Genomic DNA, 20,660 nt, shown 5'->3' on the forward strand with positions numbered 1-20,660 from the left:
ACACTGAGAAGCAACACCCCTGGTTAACTCTGCACATTAGGAGTGTCACTTTGGCCTCAAAGTAGCACACAGGTAGATGAGAGGAAAAGCTGGCATGGAATCTGAGTTCTTGGCATGGGGACTAACATGTCAAAGTCCAGGAGAGGGGCCAACAGAGAACATGGCAAGAACACAGAACCCAAAGAATCCTTCTGTGGCCACAGCACAGAGGGACCCAGGTGAGCAGGTGGGATAAGGAAAGGGATGTAGGAAGGGGCCAGATCAGAGAGGGCCTTTAAGCCACACGTAAGAACATGGATTTCACCCCATGGTGGTGGGAATGGTTTTACAGAGGGGATGACAGTTGGGTTCCCATAAAGGAAATCGCCTGGCCACAGTGTGGAGAACGACCGATGCCAAGGAGGCCCGTTAAGAAGCTCCTGCGGTTCGCCAAGCCAAAGATGGAGGCCGTGCTAGGGAGGGGTGGTGTAGACATAGTCTACAGAAATTTAGGAGGCAGATGCTGAAGGCTTGGAAATTGTGTGGGTGGGTGTGAGGAAGAATACAAAAGTCAAGGGCAAGTCCTAGGATAATGTTGAGCAACTGGATGGTATGTTTTCCTGAGATGAAAAGCACACGGAACTTAGGACAGGGGTCAGCCAACTTTTTCTTAAAGGGCCAGAGAGTAAATATTTTAGGATTTGTAAGCCAGGTGGTCTCTGCCACACTACTCAGCTGCTGTTGTAGCACAAAAGCAGTTACAGACGATACCTCCAAAAATGCGCTTGGTTGTGCCAATAAAACTTAATTTACAAAAACAAGTGGTGGGCTGGTTTGCGGACCCATATTTTAGGATATGTCACATTTGATGTGCCTACTCTGGATCCAGATGGAGATCTTCAGGAAGCAGTTGAAGGTGTGGGTCTGAGTGTAGGAGAAAGTTCTGGGCCAAAGAGAGAAGCCAGGAGCAGTCGGAGTGCGGATGGCCATCCAAGACCAGGAGAGCGGGAGAGCAGAATGTTCAGGGCCAGGTCCTGAGCAGAGGAAGAGAGTTTTAAAAGACTGGATAAATGTTGTTCTGAGCAGTGGGAGGTACACCTAGGGAGGGGAGCATCCTGGAAGTCCAGTGTGTGGCGACACGGCACAGAGAGCTAGGGCAGCATGAGGGCTGGCGTGCATCAGGGGATGTAAATGAGGGTGTCTTTTTGGCATATGGATTATTTCAAGCTACAGGCCATTGAGAACCAGCAGATGCAAGCAAAGGTCTAAAAACAGGGGCATCTTTACAAAGGAAATTTCCATGTATAAAGGAAGTAGAAATTCCCATTTGTAAAAGGGGTCTCCTTCTCCCATACCAGGAAGAGGACACTCTTACCCATGGAGAAGGCAGGACTTACATCTGCACAACAAACCTCACTAAACAACACTTGTCTACCGTCCCAATCACCTTCCCGTAACTTGCCTTTTCCTCTCGCCCCCCCACCCCCGCCCCAGAATCCCCAGAAACCTTTTTCCTTTCTTTTAGCCTAAGATGGTACAGAAGCCCAAGCCCTAACCTCCTCTTTGTGTTACTCATTGCTGGCTGCCCCCGTGTCCATGAGGGAGGCATAAGGTAACAAACTTCTCTGCTTCACTCTCGTTTGTCTGTCTTTGGACGGGCTCAGTTACAGAGCCCTGGCTGGAGAACCCAAGATGGGTAAAGAAAAAGATTTTTTCCTTTATATAAACAAATGGTGACATCCCTAGTGAGAGGGATTGGTGACAAGAGAGTGGCAGAAACCAGATTACAATAGGTTGAAGAGGGAGTTAGAGATGAGAAAAATGGAGATAGTAAGATGATGAAGGAGTCTCAAAAAGACCCCGTGGAGATGTAGAGAAGAGAAGGTGGTGGCTGCTCAGGAAGTTGGAACGTAGGGTTGTTTGTTTTTTAACGGAAGAGGTTTGTTTAAATGCTGGTGGGAAGAGACAGGACCATTGAGGTTACAGGGGATGGATGCTGAATGGTGGTCCCACCGCTAAGTTATCCATGGGAACTTGGATAGCTTCCTCTTCTGTAATGTGAAAGTAACAGTAGGGTCTCCCTTTAGGGATTGATGTGAGGAGCAAAAGAGAAAATGTGGGTGCATGGCTCAGTGCAGAGCGATAAGCTCTCAACAAGTGTTACTCTGGTTATTATCCTTCCCTTCCCCTCCCCGGCTTCCAAAAGGGGCAAGTCCAGGCACGTAGGTCCTGAGGTCTGCAAGGCTTCCCAGTTTTTTGGACAGCCCTAATGATCTGGGAGTATCTTGGATTATTACTTTCTTCTGCTCTTCTGTAAAAGCCTATACAAATGGTGTTTTGTTTTAAAAAAAATCAATAGGAATAGCAGGAACATAAGTTAGGCCTACCCCAGGGTCCTGCAGATGCATTACAGGCAGGATTTGATGGTTTCAATTGTCTTTGGCTCATTAAATTGGTGAATGGCTGCTCTTTAATTGGTCTGAGGTCAGGCCTTCCAGACCCCTTGCAGCCCGAGTTTTTATTGCAAGTGTGAGAAGCATCTGTGTAGTGGGTTGCATAGCCTTCCCCCCAAAATTCAAGTCTACTTTCTCTTTCAGTATGTGACCTTATTGGAAATAAGGTCTTTGCAGAAGTAATTAAGGGAAGACTCAAGATGAGATAATCCAGGATTTAGGGTGGGCCCTAAATCCAACGGCTGGTGTCCTTATAAAAAGAGGTGTAGACACAGATACGCCTACAGAGGAAAAGGTCGTCCCAAGATGGAGGAAGAGGCTGGAAGAGGCAAGGAAGAATTCTTCCCTAGAACCTCAGAGGGAACATGGCCCTGCCGACACTTTGATTTCTGATGTCTGGACTCCAGGCTGTGAGGATAATTTTCTGTTGTTTAAAGCCACCCTGATTCAAGTAATATGTTATGGCAGCCCTAGAAAGCTCTTAAAGCTTGACTTCACGCTGGGTCTTGGGCAAGGAAGGAGGACACAGCGTTCATGGAGGCCGGTGTGGTGGCCTTGGCAGTGGCCTCAGGGAGCCCCTTCAGCTTCAGACTGGCAGGACGCGGCATGCAGACCAAAGCTGGGACTAAAGCGGAAACACATCTGAGACAGAGTGTGGGGGGGGGGGGGAGGGCGGGGAGTGCTGTCCCCTGGGAACAGTCATCGACCCAAGACTCAGGTCCTCAGTCCCAGAGGTTTTGTGTCAACTCCGAAGTGCCTGTGATTTGGCAGACATTCAAATTTACTCTTAATTTATAAATATCTTTTTAAATGCAACTCATTAGTGGTCCAAGAACTTTACTTCTAGGAGTTTATCTCAAGGAAAAATCAGGAAGTCAGATGAAGCTTTATCCTCAAGATGTTTATCATAATATTTATAATGCTGAAAAACCATAAACAGCCTAAGTGTCTAATAATGAGAAAATAGTTAGACAAATTATGGTATATCCAGAAGATTACTGAGCAGTCACTGTAAATATTTATGACAAGGGTTTAATGTTTACAAATAGCTTTTAATGATGTGGGAGAATGATAGTGATATAATGCTAAGTGAGAAGAGAAAACTGGTTATAAAGTGGTACAGCATAATGCCAATCACTTAAAAAACGCATTTAAAAAACTAAAAGGAATTATCCCAAAATGTCAGAGTGGTCTCTAGTTGGAGGAATTGTGGGTGTTAAAAAAAGAACTGCAAACCCCAAAAAGTTCTTTCTAGTTTCTATACTTTTAAAGTGACTTCCTATGTATGTGAATCACTTCCATAGTCAAGAGAAAAGTAAAAACTTAAAAAATGCTGTGTACGTGGTTTCCATTTTTATTTTCTTCAGTGGATGATTGCACATCAGCAAATCTTCAGTTATGCTAACTACTGAGGCCGGTCACGACACACACGTACAGAGAGGTCACATGGGCTGTGCCGAGCTGGCGATAGCATATGTACATCAAGTTACACAGGTGGAATTGTTAGGCTGGTTAAAATACACCACCAAATGATGGGACACAGTTGGGTCAGGCCACCTCTCCTGCCTGCTGCTGTTGTTTACAGAGGTCTGTGTGTTAGGCTGGTGAGTGAGGTCCTGCTGGCACTCCTCCTGGTGGCCTCTGGGGCGAGGGGAGAGCTCCTGGGTCAGCATTGGCTCTGGGGTCCCCTGTTTGTCTGCCCTTGCCTTAGTGTTGGTGCCTCCAGGGTTCTGCTACCTCTTCTGAGCCCTGGGTGTGCCCCAGCCAAGGCCCCCATCCCCTCTGCTCCACATACCTGGGGCAGCCATTGCCAGGGAAGGAAGAACCAAGAGTGAATTGTCATGCTCCTGATGTGACTCGTGCCCAGACACGGGGGGAGGAAGCAGGAGATGTGACCATGACACCACGCACAAGCTCACTCTAGAGATGAGCCCTCTGTGTCTTGAAGGTACGTAGGCTGTGTGGAGCCCTCCAGGGTACAGCCCCTGGGAGAGGACAGATGGGGGGTGGGAGCTGTGCCCCCTGAGGCAGGCCTGACAGCAGAGCTAGTAAGGTGGATGGGGGATGTGTCCAACATGGTGCTAGATTGTTGAAAAGTCACAACTGTACACACCTGGGGTCGTGCCCCTCTCCAAGTCATTTGCATGGTGGGTTAGATACAGCTAGATAGAAGTGGAGATATACTTTTTTGAGGAAGGACCTTTCCTGGTGGTTGGATAAAAGGTAAGACAGACTCCTGGGTTCGGCATGCTCTGGGGAGGGCCATGCGACAGTGAGGGACTCCCTATTGCTACACTCTGTACAGGGCGGCCGGGCCCGCCCGCTGCACCCAGCCCCTGGCGGCAGTCACAGGCTTGCCTTCAACCCCTTCCGCCTTTGAGAGCTCTTGGGCCCCAGTGAAATGGGGGCTATGAAGACAAGTGGATGGGAGGGCGGTCCCCATGGCCCCGGGGGTACCCCACATGAGGGCTACATGATATTGCACTGGGTGGCCCCACAGCAATCCTTGATGAGCGCCAGCCCGGTCTTGGCCACTGTGGGCTTGCTAGGTGGGGGTTCTGCTTTCTTCTCGGCTCGGGAGCCTGCAGGAGGGTAGGAGCACAAAGAAAGAAAGGGAAGAAGGGAGAGAGGGAGAAGTGAGGTAAGGAGAGCCCTGACCATCTGCAGCCCCAGTCCCACCCCACCCCCTAGCCAGACTTTGCTTTACCTCCACAGATCAGGTGATGTGGAGAGCTGGCATGTATTTTATATGGTCACACTGACTGTTCCCACTTCCCTATCAGTAACCTGGCTTTCAGTCCTCAGCTTCCGGCCACAGCTTTAAACTTTATTCTGTTCAGTTCTCCTTGCCATTGTACAATATCTACCAAGACTATCACAGGGTCTGGCATTTACATTGGTGAATGTATAGATGGGAATTTTGTTCAAGTCACTTTAGTCTGAGGGCTCACATCTTTTAATTCGGGAAAATGCTCATTCAATAGCTTTTAAGATACCTCTGCCATTCATTCTCTTATCTCTTTCTTTGGAATGTGTATTAGATGTAAGTTGGGCCTTCTTATTCTATCTTCCATGTTTTATTCTGTGTCTTTCATATTTTCTATCATTTTGTCTCTGTGATTCATTCTGGGTAATTTCCTCAGCTGTGTCTTCCAATTTATGAATCCTCCCTTTGATTGTATCTCTGAAGTTAATCTGCTGAGTTTTTACTTCATTGAGAATACTTTTTTAGAAAGCTAATTGTTAAATCTACTATTCTCTTTTCATAGCATCCTACTCTTTCATTTTGTGTTGTTCTTCTCTTATCTCTTTAATAATTTTACATATACTTATTGTCTCTTTTAGATAGCCTGTTACTTCTAGTTCTTGGGAAGACAGACCTTCTCTTTTCTCTTTGTTGCAACTACAGACCCCTCTCATGGTGGTTCAATTCTTCGTTGGTTTTACATTTTTATTGAGAACTTATCTTCATGGGGATTATTTTATCTGTGAACTGTACATTATAGAATGCTGAAGGGTCCATACTGAGCAATGTTGCATTTGCTTTGCTGGGATCTCAGAGATTTCACTGGTTTTAGATCAGTTTTAATTTTTCAACTTGGGTTTCCAACACCAGATAAGTAGTATAAATTTGGACCCCACATGCGGCCCCTTGAATGTGGTGTGGGCTTGGCATTTTGATTTCTTGCCAGGATTCTTTTTTCTGTTTTCCTAGTAAGATTTCTAGCCCCCTTCACTCTGATACCTCTGATGTCCCTGTGGCTACAGGAGTGGGCATGTGACACAGATTGGCCAATCACATCATCTCAGCCTTGTGATAATAGTGATGGGCCTAGGAGGTGGGGCCATGAACCAAGAAAGGCCAGTTAGAATCGTTCCCTGAGACTTATATACTTAGATACCAGAAGAGAGAATCTGTGGTGTTGCCTTGCCGCTGCCAAGTTTTGGTTGTGGAGTTCTGGCCCCATGGAAAAGACCCAGGTAGTAGGAGAAAACTGAAGCTAACACACAAAGAGGGGCATGGATGAGAAATGGGAGGAAAGCAAGGGTTTCACAGTGTCCAGTCCCCGAAGCCCTGGTTCTTGTTGCCATTCTTCCAAATCCCCTTTTTGCTAGAGACAGTTTGAATTGGGCATCCATTTTTATAACTGAGCACAACCTCACAGGAGCAGCAAAGAGAAGACAGTCCCTTGACAGCAGGACCCGTGCTCACCTTAATATGCTGATGAACATGAAGGCCCTGCATAGAGAGAGCCAAATGTGCAGCATTTCCCAAACTTATTTCACACAAAACCCTTTATGCTCTGAGGATCTTGTGAGGCTAATATTCTGAGAAGCATAACTCTGGCTCCACTGCCAGAAATTCCAAGAACTCCCTGAGCCTCAGTTCCCACCTCTGAGCCACCTGCTCCTCCTATGAAACACACCAAACTATCTTAGAGAATGGCATCTGCTGCCAGAACTGGCTACATAGTTTGTAGAACCCAATGCAAAATGAAAATGCAAGGCCCCTTGTTCCAAAATTCTTAAGAATTTTAAGACAGCAACAGTGGAACATTGATGCAATCCCAGCACCCTTCCAGACACGGGTTGCACAGCAACAAAGCTGCCCCTGCCTGCCACCATCCTGTGCACAAGTTTGATCTCTAATAAATACTTTGTTGTGCCTTCTCCAGGACCCAGACCTCTTTTCAATTTCCCTTTCTCTTGGATGGGATGAGAAGAAATCATGTATGCACTCACTGGCTGGAGATTTGGTTACTTTGTCCAGAGGTTTTAACTTGATTCTCAGGAAATCAGCCATTTCCTTGTCCTCTTCTTGCTCCCTGTAAGGACAGATGTATAAAGACAAGAGGAAAGTAGAGTAAGCAAGGAGAGCATCAAGAAACCAATGAAATGAGGCAAGAGGTTTCAATGTGTGGAGCATGTAACAGGCTTTGTGAATGGTGTGTATACGTTGTTGCATGTTATGTATGAATGGTACACATACAGTGGTATGTGTTATATATGTAAGTAGATACATGCATGCTGTGTGGATGGTACTTGAGTGTTGTGTTATATGTGGGTGGAGTGCATATGTTTTTTGTGTTATATGTGTATGGTATTTGTATGTTGTGTTTGATGAACTTGCTTTGAAGCAGACACGGACCAACAATAGAGTAAACACCTACCCAGAGTATGGGTGAGACCCCATAGCAGAGACAAGAACATTACAGGACCCAATCTCCCTGCCAGGGGTTCAGTGAGCTGGGCAACACCTCTTCTGACCTTGTGCCTTTAAGTCACCCCACATATGTGTGCTTCCACAAGATACATGGCAGGTCTCAGAGGTCAAGTCATCTCAGCTCTTCCAAGGGTCCTCAGGAGCAAAGGCAGTTTGCTCCTGACTGAGCTGGGCAAGGTGCATCCCAGGGGCCTGGGATGACCCAAGAAGACACAGAGAATAAAGAGGAAGTTGCCCTCTGGTACTGAAGAGGCCCATGAGGCCATCTCCTTATGCAGGGCTCCAAAGGCTTTGCTCCAGGATAAGAATATTCAAGGATCAACATTCATGCTTCCTAAGCCCAGCCTCCTCCTGAGTCTTCAGGTGCACAATGGCTCCAGGGCCCACGGTTGTCCAGATCCAGGTGGTGGGTGTGTCAGCCAATAGGAGACCCTGAAGGGGCATGGGAACCACCAATGAGAGGGGGGAAAATAGAATAATGCTGGGAAGTGAATAGGGCAGGCAAGGAAAAAAGTCAGTACAGGGAACAGAGTTGCTATAGAAGCCAACAGAAGTTTCTAGAAGTTGCCTTGATGACTTGAGAGAAAGTTCAGTGAAGAAAGTGTGTAGGAAGCACCATTGTGGGTTATTTTCCCCTGCCCACTTCCTGGAATGATGTTCAATGGAGGTCCACTGTTCGTAAGACTTCGTAAGCTGGATTTGAGTTTCTCCTGAATGTGAAATGAATTCTCAGGCCAGAAGGCTGGGTTCATTTGGGTCCAGTGTTTGGGGACCGTTTGGTGAGGCCATGACTGTTAGGCAAGGCTGTGAGTCCCAGGAGCAGATGATGGGTTTGGAAGGAAGCTGAAGGCTGTGTTTCAACAGGCTAGTACATGGGGACACACCGCCCACTCACCTTAACCGCTCGACCTCTGCGTCATCCACCAGAAAGTCTCTCTTCTGCACCAGTCTGTGGATCTTCTGGATAAGCTCATCCTCTCTCTGCTTCTGCAGCTTGGTTTTTTCTTTTTCTGGGAAGAAGGAAACATCAACAAAGAAAAATTGCCTGAAACTGTTGAAAGGACTTGAGTTCAAGGGGCCAGGGTTGGAATCCTGGCCCTACCATTTTACTATCTTGGTGAACTTGGAGAAGCAATTTGACCTCCTTGAGCTTCAGTTTCTTCCTCTGTAAAATACAACCAGTGAGGCTTAAATGCAGGGACGTTAGTAAATGACAGCACAGAGCTCAGATGTGGTGAATGCTCAGTAAACAGTAATAATGCAGTAAAGGGGTCCTGCCGACGAAGGCAGAGGGTGAGAAGGGCTCAGTGGGGCTGCTGGGAGGGAAATACTCCATGGCAAGGGCAAAACCAATCTGTCAGATGAAAAGCTTTCATGCTGACGGCATCAGACCTGTCCCAGGTACCAAGGGTTAGAATGTCCAAGAGAAAACAAAAGACCCAGGGCTGGGAATGAGGACTGAGAAAACTAGGAGGGCAGACACATAAACCCACTTCAGCTCCCTCTGCTCAGACGATAAAAACACAGGCAGCTTGTCTGCCTGCCTGCCTGCCTAGGACAGGTGCTGCCAATTTCCTCTAGGTTTGGAGAAAAAAATCAAAGGTGAAGGGAATATCATCATTAGATAAGAGAGAAAATTGACTTCTCCCATTAATCAGAAGGGGGAGTGGAGAAGGGGGTGGAATTTCTAGCAACCTCTGGACCTCTGGCCATTGCTACCCTAACAACAGAAGCATCACTCTTCCCACAGTGGATGCTATGGATTCCCCAAATCACTTGTCAGCAATGCAGGGTGTCTCCCAGCCCTCAGTAGGTAAGTTAACAGCACCCACAGCCTCGCCAGAGGACCCTGCTTGCTCAGCTCTCTCAGGGGGTCCGTAATGACTTGTAGGTCCCCAAGAAGTGACAAATCTCCCTTCCCAAGATAGTTGCCCTGTTTTCTATCTCCTTCCAGTTTTCGGCATCCCCCAGCCTCCCAGACACTCAGCTGCAGCCCTCCATGGGTACAACTGCTCCTAGCAACTCACGGGAGAAGCCTCCTGCTCAAAGTGGTATGTGCCAGCTTCCATACCAGTTACTCACCCAAGTCTCTCCACCTCACTGGCCAATGCAGTTCACCTGCATGTATGTGTCATATACCCTTCCTGCCAGTATCCCCTACCTGCCTCCAGGCCCCATCCACCTGCTCATTGGCATCACCTACCTGCCCACATGCCCCACTGACCTACCTGCAGGCACTACCACTTGATTGGTGATGTGACCCTTTTCTTTCCAACATCACCCACCTACTTGCCATCGGGAACCATCAGCTTACCAACTTTACCCACTGCTTGCTGGCATCACACAGCTGATTCCTACCATCCTTGCCAATGTGACCCTCTACCTTGCTGCTCATCCCAACCAGCACATCTCGTTAGCCCCCGCTGCCACCACCCGCTCCCTCGACCACATCGTGGCCTCCAAACTGGTTTCCCTGGGCTGTAGTCCCTATCACAACTGTGAGCCCTCCCTGTAGAACCGATGCCCAAGCTCCTACCCCTCCTAGCTGTGTGACTCTGGGCACAAATGCTTAAGTGCCCACCAGTTTAACTATTTACTGAACCAGGTACAAAAAAAAAAACCACACAAATACCTATTTAATGAAGGTAAAGCAAATCATACAACATAAATGTGCAATGGTAAGTGCTGAATAAATTAAAATCTATTATATTCTCATGAGCTTTTTGTTTTCATTTCATCTCACTTTCTCAATTTTGACACTATTGATGTTTGTGCTGGATAATTCTTTATCGTGGGAGCTGTCCTGTGCATCGTAGGATGTTCAGCAGCACCTCTGGCCTCCACCCACTCATGCCAGAAGCACTTCCTCCCCCAGGAGTGACAACCAAGCTGTCAGCAGATTGTCCAATGCCCCTTGGGTAGCAAAACTGCTCCTGGAATCACTGGTTTAAACCTCCCCGATAACACTGAGAGGGAGATACCATTTCTATGTCCGGGGGAAGGTGACAGGACCTCTACAGCCAGCTGTAAGATAGCGGTGGTGACAGTTGTGTGGGTGGGGCGGGGGGAGTGAGGCATCTTGGCTTGTCTTTAAGGAGCCCTCAAGTCAGGGAGGGTCCTACGTGTTCTTCCCCATCCCAGACCTGGTACAATATTTTTTGACCTTGGCTGGTGAAACATGATTCTCTTGCCCATCCAGTGCTCTCTTTCCTTAATCTTTTTATTGATGTGCTGCCTGAGCATCATTTTTTTTTTCCAGCTAAATTCAGCACCAGTCCAGGGAATAGCCAGAAGACTCTTAACAACGAGTCAGGGAAGAAAGTGAGGAGAGGTGAAGAGGAATGCAGGAGAGGAAGGAAAACATTAATACCTGAATTTCCACATAAAAGTGACTAGAACAATGCAATTTCCTGGAGAATCAATGGGGCTGGGACTGCTGTTAGGCATTAGGCTCTGTTGCCAGCTGGCCCTAGGACCTGTGTGACCCACGTTTCCAGCAGGGCAGCCCGTGGCATTTCGGTAGGAACACGATCTTCACACGGAACTGCCTGCCCCCGCCCCCCCCCCCCCCCCCCCCGCCCCGGGCTGCAAGTTTCAGCATCCCTGGCCTCTACCCACTGAGTATCAGGACTGAGTTCCTCTGTATTGAAACTTTTGGTGTTTTCTTCATTGTGGATTTTTGGGCATTAATTTGATATCTTAATATTGCCTTAAAACATTATTTATCCTGATTACTGAAATGTTTGTGCTCCAGCAGAGTGCCTTGTTTTCCTCACCCTAGCCTGGGTCCTGGTGAGTCGTACACCACAGTGACTGTGGCAACAAAGCAACGTTGCCGCCCTGCCCTGCCCCCGCCCACTTCCACATGCGCTCTAGAGGCTGCGGTGGCCCCAGTTGGAGGTGGCTCAGGTGGCCTTGGCTGCCCTGGTGACCACACATTCACATCTTCTTTGCCTTGGTGGCTTCCACACGTCCTGATGAGTGAACAATGGGCTCTGGGAATTCTTCCTCCTAAGAGGGAGATGCCAACCCATGTGGAGTCTGTTAGAGTCTCCTGGGAAGTTGGAGGCCCTGAGAATTTGGGCTGTCATGTGGGAAGATCATGGAGAAGAGATGGAGTGGGTTTGCCTGGCTCATATGCTAGAGCAACAAAATGGAACAAGCACCCAAATGAGAGAGAGACGGGGAGGGGAGGGGGCCAAGGGGAGAAGAAGAGGGAGAGGAAGAGGGAGAAAAGGAGAAAGAGGAGAAGGGAAGGAGGGAGGAGGGACCAAAGGAGAGAGGGAGAAGGGGAGGAGGGAAAGACAGAGAGAGACCCAAAAACATTCCAACAGCTTTCCTTTTCTGGTTCCAGACTCTTGTGAGGTTGGGCAGAGCTTCATGCCTGTGTTGGGATAAACCATGTTACCCACCACCTCCCCAAATGTTATGTCTGCCCTATTTGGAAATAGGATCTTTGCAGAGGTCCTTAGTTAAGATGAGGCCATACTCATGAGGGTGGGCCCTTAATGCAATGACTGGTGTCCTTATAAGAAGAGAGGACACACAGAGGCTTACGCAAAGGAGGCCATGACGGCAGAGGCAGAGATTGGAGTGAGCCTTCTACCAGCCAAGGAACTCAAAGATTGCCAGGAGCCCCAGGAACTGGAAGAGGCAAGAAAGGATTCTTCCAGAGTCCCGGCCTGCTGAACTGTGAAAGAATCCATTTCTGTTGTTCGAAGCCACTAAGTGTATGGGAACTGGTGGTGGCAGCCCAAGGACACTAACACAGTGCCCTGGGCTGCAGGGGTCTCCGCTGTCCCTGCAGCAATGGCCTGTTTCTCTTCCGTGCTTACATCAGCCTGCAGGGGTTGTGTACCCTTTAGCCATGTACCCCAGGTGGGGAAGACGGAGCCTATAAAAGGAGAAACTTGCACTGGCTTGGTGCCTCTCAATCCTGGCTGCTCCTCACAATCATAAGAAGGGCTTTTAAATGACCAGTGCCAGAGCCCCACATGAACTGAATCAGAATTTCAAATGGGTAGTGTCTGGATTCGCCTATATTTTCCCCTCATTCTTTCAGTTTTATGTTCAACATTTTCCTTTCTGTAGTGATAGTCTCATTGAGATAGAACTCACATAGCATACAATTCACCCTTTCAAAGTGTTATTCAGTTATGCAACCACCACTACAACTAATTGTAGGACATTTTAATCACTTCCAAAAGAAACCTCAGACCCATTAGCTGTCATCACCCGCTCTCAATGAGGATTGTGCACTCGCTCACATTCCCAGGGCCGGCCTGCAGAGGGCGCAACGCCTAATGTATGCTCATCACAGCAGTGGTATCTGAAAGTTCCGCTGTGGTTGCCACACCACCATCAAAACAAGAATGTGCCGAATGCTTCTATTCTTTGCGTTTGTGATCCCGTGTTACGTCATGGTGTTATTAGTCACAATGACCATGAGAGGGTGGCAGTATTGGCTTTATTTTACAGACAAGGAATTTAAAGCTTAGAGAAATTAAGTTGCCCCATGAAGATCATCTAGCTGGCCATCCCGGATTCAAACCCAGGTCACTGGACTCTAAAGTAGTGCTTCTTAGGCAGGGGACAATATGCCCACCCCACCCCCACCACAGACCAGGAAATATATGGCAACATCTGGAGACATTTTGGGTTGTCACAACTGGAAGAGAGGGGAATTCTACAGGCATATCGTGGGCAGAGGCCCAGGGATGATGCTAGATTCTGTAATGCACAGGAAAGGCTCCTGTCCCAACAGAGAATTAGCCAGCACCTAGTGTCCCTAGTGCTGAAGCATTAAGAGCAATGCCCTGTTCTAAAGTGTGTTGTGTTGCACTTTTAGCTCAATAAAATGTATCCACTGGATGTCAGGCCATCTCTTTCTACTAACCTGTGAGCTCCTTAAATTAGGGAATCATTTTCTGTTCACCACTGCATGCCTATCACCAGCAGCAATGGAGCCTCTTGAGGTATACTTAGTGAACCGATAGACTGGCAAAAGCATTCGAGTAAAGGCCAGTGAGGGCGTGCCACGTGGTCTGTGCTGCTCCTTGCCAAAGCCGGGGCAAGGTTCCAGAGGCAGACATGTGTTTGTTCCTTCAATACACTTTCCTCTCAGCACCCGTCAGGCCCTCATCTCTGCCCGCAAGGAGCAAGGAGTTTTCAGAGGGATATGTATGAGTCAACAGGCAATTATCTGATAAGTACTTTGATAAGAATAACTCCTGGGAGGGCACTTAACCCAGCCTGGATGGGGAGGGAAGGCTTTCTTGGGAGAAGGGGTGACCTGAAGGATAGGTAGAAATTTGTTTAATAATAATAATTTATTAAGCCCTTACTGTAGGATGGGAAATATGCTAAGCACTCTATGTTTTTTTTTTCCATTTGTTAATCCCACAACCCTATGAGGTAAATACCACTATTATCCCAGTTTACAGATGAAGAAATTAAATTTTAGTAAAGTGACTTAACTTGCCCAAGGTCATGGCATTATTAAGTGACAGGCCTAGGTTTGACTCCACAGTCAGCTTGTAACCACCATGCTCTACCTGTTCCCAAGCAGGATAATAACAGTGGCCATTGCTCATACTTACTGGACTTTTACTTTGGACCAGATATCAAGCTAAGCACATGGCTTGCATTGTTTCATTTGCCACAGGGAGATCTATGGCCAATGAGCTAGGTACTTTTACTATTACCACCCCATTTTCAGTGGAGAAACTGAGCCTCAGTAGAGATAAAGTGACTTGCCCAAGGTCAAGGAATTGGAACTTGAACCCAGGTCTGCCTGACACAGAATTGTGTTTGGATCATGTGATCAGGGAGCACCGGGTTGCACGAATGAGGTCATGCTAGCAGAGCAGATGAGCACTGTCTTCCCTGAGGACAGGTGGGGAAGGCTGGGGGCTCTGAGCAGCTGGAGTCCCAGATGGTTACCTGGGATGGCGACCAAGTTCTGCAGCTCCTGCTTCAGGTCCATGATGTCATTGCACAGCTGAATGTCATCCATCCTGGGGAAACAGGACACCGCACCACAGCAGGTTACATCTAAAAACATTCTCCACCCTGAGCATGACCCCAATAGCAACAAAGAATCTGCAGGAGGGGATTGGCCTTTGTAAAGGCCACACATGCTCTTAATAGAAGTTTTCCCCCAAAAGAAGAAAAACGAAGGTTGCCTCTTACCTCACTACTTATTATAGCACCTTGATGGTGTTCCTCCCAGTCTTCGTGTGCCTAGCTTTTGTTTGCTTATAAGAGCAAGCTCATGTGGCAGGTTCAGTGTACTCTTTTATTAGCTTGTTGTTAAAATTTTTAAACATTATACAAATTCACAGCATAGAGAAAATCTCTATTCTTCAGAGATAACTATTTTCAACAGTTTAGTACCCATTCCTCCAGATTTTAAAAAGTGTTTATGCTTCTACTATCATATATCATGTCATTGTTCTTATACAAAAACATTCTGCAATTTTTTTAACTTAATGATATATCATGGGCATCTTTTCATATCCGTACATGCAAATCTGCTCATTTGTAATGGTTGTGTACTATTACATTGTGTTGATATACAGTGATTTACTTAAATATTCCCATATTCATAGGCATTTGGGTTGTTTCCTGATACATTTTAGGAGAAATTTCTAAAAAAAGAAATTCCTAGAAATGTAATTGCTGGTTAAGTAACATGAACATGTACATTTTAATAGCAATTTCCAAATTGCCTACCAACAGTGTGAGAGGACGTTCAATCCCATAATCCCAGTAATTGGGTTGCATGTACAATTTTGTGTATGTACTATAGTTTTGCATGTGTCTGCTACAATATTAACTCATCTTACTACAAACAATATTTTTGCAATGCCTGCCTGGAATTTCACTGATTGATTTATCAAGTCTGTTTTCATTATGCCTGTATCTTAATTTAAAATAGGTGGGTTTTTCAGGCTATTTGCACTATTTTTACAGCCACTGTAGGATGAACATGGATTCATGTAAGGCTTCTTCTTCATGTTGGATTATTTGGTGTGGGGGCTATAGAATCTGAGTACAAAGGGCTTGGCATGTTTATGGCAATTGAGGCATATTATCAGATTGTCTCCCCTTGAGTGGGGTGTATGCCTTCATTCCATATGTCTTTCTTGAGCATTTACTATGTTCACCACTGTACGGGCTCCAGGGATAGAGTGGCCTCTCCTGCACACATGAGCTGGAATTTTGGCAGAGAAGACAGCAGGTGAACACAAATACAATAAAACATTGGACGTTATGAAAAAGAATAAAGCAAGAGAGGGGATGGAGTGGGCCAGTTTGGACACAGCATCCTACTGTCCCAGGAAGAGACAGAGGGAAGCATTAATATTCTCAAAGGGCTCAACTCTGTCCACACAGCATATGAGGGTGGGACCATGGACAGAAATCAACTCATCTGAGTCCATCGATCTGCCTTCTTCCACGGTGTCTTTGCCAAGAACCTGGTCTGTTGCCTCTCTATTAAGAAGTGTCATCTGCAGACCAGCTTGAAGCCCCTTGCCCTTTGTGGGTCAAGAATTGCCCATGTTACTTATCCTAATCCCAGCATCCCAGCTTTTAGGACAAAAGGCAGGAACATCTCACTTGCCAGAGGCACGACAACCATTTGTCAAGCCCTGTCCTAGAATGTCCTAGCAGGTGGCAGCTGCCTCGGATGAGCTTGGAGAATTGCCAGAAGGGTACAAACTGTTCCCATGGGTTCCTATCAGTGATTGTCCAACTGGTGGAGCTCCCAGACCCTTTTCCACAGCTAGCATGCAAATCAGGCTACATCCGTGCTCTTAATGAGGACAATTTTGGTCCCTGGGGATGTTTGACAATGTCTGGAGACATATTCGGTTATTACAATGGATGTGTGTGGAGATTCCTTCAGGCATCTAGTGGGTAAAGTCCAGAGATGCTGCTCAGCACCCTACAATGAGCAGGACAGCCCCCTCAAAAGTCAATCATGCTAAAGTTAAGAAATCTGGAGCTGTAACCATGGAATTGACACAGGTCCTAACTGATCATTTTTGAGAGATGAGAGAAGGAAAGATGGCAAAAGGAACAAAAGAGAGATGCTCTGGATGGTGTGACTCAGTACATTGAATGCTGGCTTTCGAACCAAAGGGTTGCCAATTCAATTCCCAGTCATGGCACATGCCTGGGTTACAGGCCAGGTCCCCAGTAGGGGGCGTGTGAGAGGCAACCTCACATGGATGTTTCTCTGTCTCTTTCTCCCTCCCTTCCTTTCTAACAATAAACAAATAAAAATCTTTAAATTAAAAATAAAGAAAGAGACAAGTAGTGGTTAGAAGCAAGAGTACTGACACCAAACAGCTGTAGTTCGAAGGGTCCATGTGCCAGTAATTTAACATCTCTGAATCTCTTTCCTCATCTATAAAATAGGAATTATAATAGTACTTATTCTAGGATGATTATGCATGTCAAACACTGAGCATGTGCCTGGTACATACACAGTAAAATGTTTCATAAATGGTACCTATTATTATCATTTACTGTTAGACAGAAACAGGGAGAAAAAGAGAGAAAAATGCTACAGGACAAGCAGCTTATTTGACAAGTAGAACTAACATGTTCAATCTTTTTAAAAAAGCTTTGATTGATTATATTTCTTTATAAAAATTTTTAATTATTTTATCCTTGTTCAAGTATAGTTGTCTGAATTTACCCCCCACCATTCTTATCTGATTGTAGAACAGATCCCTGATTGCTGCAGAAATTTGAGAAAATACAAACAAATACAAAGAAAGAACATAAACTTATGCACAACCTTGACCACGTGCACCCAGGTGTCACTGTTCCACTCCAAGTGTTTCAGTGTATTTCACACCAATTTTTTCATACATGTAACCCAGGTGTAACAGACTTGCTCTGGCTGGCCTCAGTCCTCACCCTCTGTCCATCTCAGAACTGCACTGAGCATGATTCTGAGTCCTCCCAAACACATCCGAATCCATCACACATTAACAAGCAAAATGGGATCCCGAGGTTCTCACGAGGAGTCATGCTGCAGAACACCATAAAAATCCCTATTGGACAGCACTGTGGTTTTCCTCAGGTCTTGCTGCCACCTTCCCATCTTTTTTCTTTCTCTCTCTTCCTCTTCCAAATGCCTCACAAAGTAGGATCCTTTGTGGTCTTTGACTTACAAACCTCAGCTGGCAAAAGCAAATCCTAGTGTTGCTGCACAGCCTCCCAGGGAAGAAGCTTGTTCCCCTGACCCTGGTCCCCCACACACTCTGTCTATCAGAGTATTCACCTAATAAAACATCAGGGTTTATTTTTTTTTTAATATGGAGGGATGGGTTCCACCACTAAGGGAAGTAAAAAAAATCAACAAATAGAAGTTAAGCAATGTGCACAAAGTCCCACACTGATAAGTGGATGTTGGGAGTTAGCCCACATTTGTGTTCTTGACCACTTCACTATGGTGTCTCCTGTCCATGTGGCTGTATGAGTTGCCACTGACATGGTTGGTTGCCCACAGAACTGACCTCCCTCCTCTGCCTTCCTCCAGAGCCCTGATTTGTTTAGGAGGCAATGTCTCCAGCTCCTGATGGAAGCCAGTTATCTTAGTCTGTTTAGGATGCTATAATAAAAATACCATAGATCAAGTGGCTAAACAGCAAACATTGATATCTCAGATCTGAAGGGCTGGGGAGTCCAAGATCAAGGCGTCAGCTGATTTGGCTCCTGGTGAGGACTCACTTCCTGATTTGCAGATAACTGCCTTCTTGGTATATTCTCACATGGTGGAGAAGGAGCTCTCTCTTGCCTTTTCGATAAGGACACTAATCTCACTCATGAGGGCTTTACCCTCATGGCCTATCATCTCTCAAAGGCCCCACTTCTTAATACCATCCCACTGGAGATTAGGGCTTCAACATATGAATTTGGAGGGAGGGGAGACACTTTTAGTTTATAGCACCACTCATGGCAATCCCATTTGCCTTTGCTGGACAGGCACTCTTCAAAGCTCCCTTGCAGGTGAAAGTAGCCATGAAACCCACTTTGGGTAATGGGATGGGCCAATGGGTCTGCTAGGGAGGCTTCTGTGAAAGGTGATTAGAGTCTTAGGTGCTACCCCTCATGGTCCTGAAGCTGTTGCAGGCACTGCTGAGGATGGCATGAGGGAATGAGGAAAGAGCTGCTGCCTGATGACACCATGCTGACCCCTCAGACCACTTGCATCTGGACTTCCCACACGAACATTACATGTCTTTATGATTTAAGTAGAGTGGCCAACCATCTTGGTTCTCCTGGGACTATCCCAGTTTTAGCATGGACAGCTCCATGTCCTGGAAAGCCCCTGAGTCTTAAGCAAACTGGAACAGTTGGTCACCGAAGATTTCACACACTATTAAGCATTCACTGCAGTGTTATTTCCAATAGCCAAGATCTGGAAGCAACCTAAATGCCCATCAACAGATGGGTGGATAAAAAGTCTGTGGTACATACATACAATGGAGTATTACTTGGCCATTAAAAGAATAAAATCTTACCTTTTGTGTCAGCATAGATGGACCTGGAAGGTATTTATACAGAATCATCTAACCAATATGCTATATACCTAAAACTAATACAAAATATTGAATGTAAACTGTAATTTTAAAAACATTTAAAAAGGCACTATTAATCAGATGTTCTGTTACTTGCAGCTGAAGACACGCTCACTGATATGTGTATGTGAATATGTGCATTTTTAATAAAAGGTCAAAACATACATACATAGGCCCTGCTCCTTGTGAGCATCGCACCATGACAATTTTCCAATGCCATTAAATACACTGAAATAGTTCATGCAAAGTATTTTCAAAGCTTGGTGGGAACTTTTGAATAAGCCACGTTAATCGTTCTCGGCACAATTAACATTCTTGGCTGCCAGCTTGTTCCACAGAGAGAGATGTCATCTCCAAGAAACTGATCACTGCAGGGAGGAAAAGAAAGCCAGCCTGTCATTTGCATCTCAGCCTTTCACACTGGGACAATGAAGAAAGTGGGTCATTTTACCAGCTTGGGGAGGGGCGAGGCAATGAGGGTCTGTCAGAAGACTAGTGCTGCTGTTTTACAAGATTTCTTTAAAAATGACATGGTCTGGGGCCTAGTGGAAAACCAACAGAGACCACAATGGGAAGGTCTAGCAGAATGACAGAGGAAATGACTGACTTTTTAAAATAATCTTTATTTGGATCCTTTTTTCACAAATTGTGGATGCACTGGATGTCTGGGGATGGGTGTGAAGAGGAAGAAACATCTGGTTGTAGAGACGGAGCATTGGGCTGGGATGTGATGCATGGGTCTGAGATTGAGCCCCACTGCAAACCTCCTCTATAACTAAAAGAAAAATTCTGATTTTCTATACACGCCTCACTTCTGATGCCAAAAGTGTGGGTTCTGCCTACCAAGCAATTCTTTAATTCTCAGTGGACACCAACAGGGTGTCTGCAGTCTAACTCAGCTCCAGTGCTCACGGCCAGAGTTAGTGCAGACCCCACAGCCTATGGACGCAGTCCCACTTCAGGTGCCGACCACAAGTCCAGGCCCCCGGGGACTTCTGACCAACTCACTGTGAACTGGGGTTCTCCATGACCCTTCTTCAGGTTCAGCAATTTGCTAGAACTGCTTATAAGACTCATGAAAATATTTACCTGTATTCACTAATTCATTATAAAGAACATTACGAAGGATACAGATGAATGGCCAAATGAAAAGGAACACAGGGCAAGGTACAGGGAAGGCGTATGGAGCTCCATACCCCCCTAGGTGTGTCACCCTCCCAACATCTCCATGTGCTCACCAGTGTGGAAGCTCCCCAAACACCCTATCTTGGGCATTTTTATGAGGCTACATTACATAGGGATGATGGATCATTCCCTCCCGAGAATGGAAGATGAGGCTGCGAGTTCCATGCTTCTAATTGTGCCTTGGTCTTTCTGGTGACCGGACCCCATCCTGCACCTGTC

The 20,660-nt window shown here is 46.3% G+C and overlaps 1 protein-coding gene across 1 annotated transcript in view; it reads right to left on the bottom strand.

Annotated features, from left to right (window-relative positions):
- Positions 1-3,312: 3,312 nt before the first annotated feature.
- BMERB1 (bMERB domain containing 1) overlaps positions 3,313-20,660 on the bottom strand; it is a 100,048-nt gene continuing 82,700 nt past the window's right edge. Inside the window, exons 3-6 of the mRNA XM_028517259.2 lie at positions 14,599-14,672; positions 8,552-8,666; positions 7,176-7,258; positions 3,313-5,014 (exon numbers count right to left, since the gene is read on the bottom strand). Coding sequence (XP_028373060.1) covers positions 4,902-5,014; positions 7,176-7,258; positions 8,552-8,666; positions 14,599-14,672 — 385 coding nt within the window. The 3' untranslated portion in view covers positions 3,313-4,901. The remainder of the gene's footprint in view (positions 5,015-7,175; positions 7,259-8,551; positions 8,667-14,598; positions 14,673-20,660) is intronic.

Source organism: Phyllostomus discolor, chromosome 3 (genome assembly GCF_004126475.2).
Source record: "Phyllostomus discolor isolate MPI-MPIP mPhyDis1 chromosome 3, mPhyDis1.pri.v3, whole genome shotgun sequence".
Lineage (NCBI taxonomy): Eukaryota > Metazoa > Chordata > Mammalia > Chiroptera > Phyllostomidae > Phyllostomus > Phyllostomus discolor.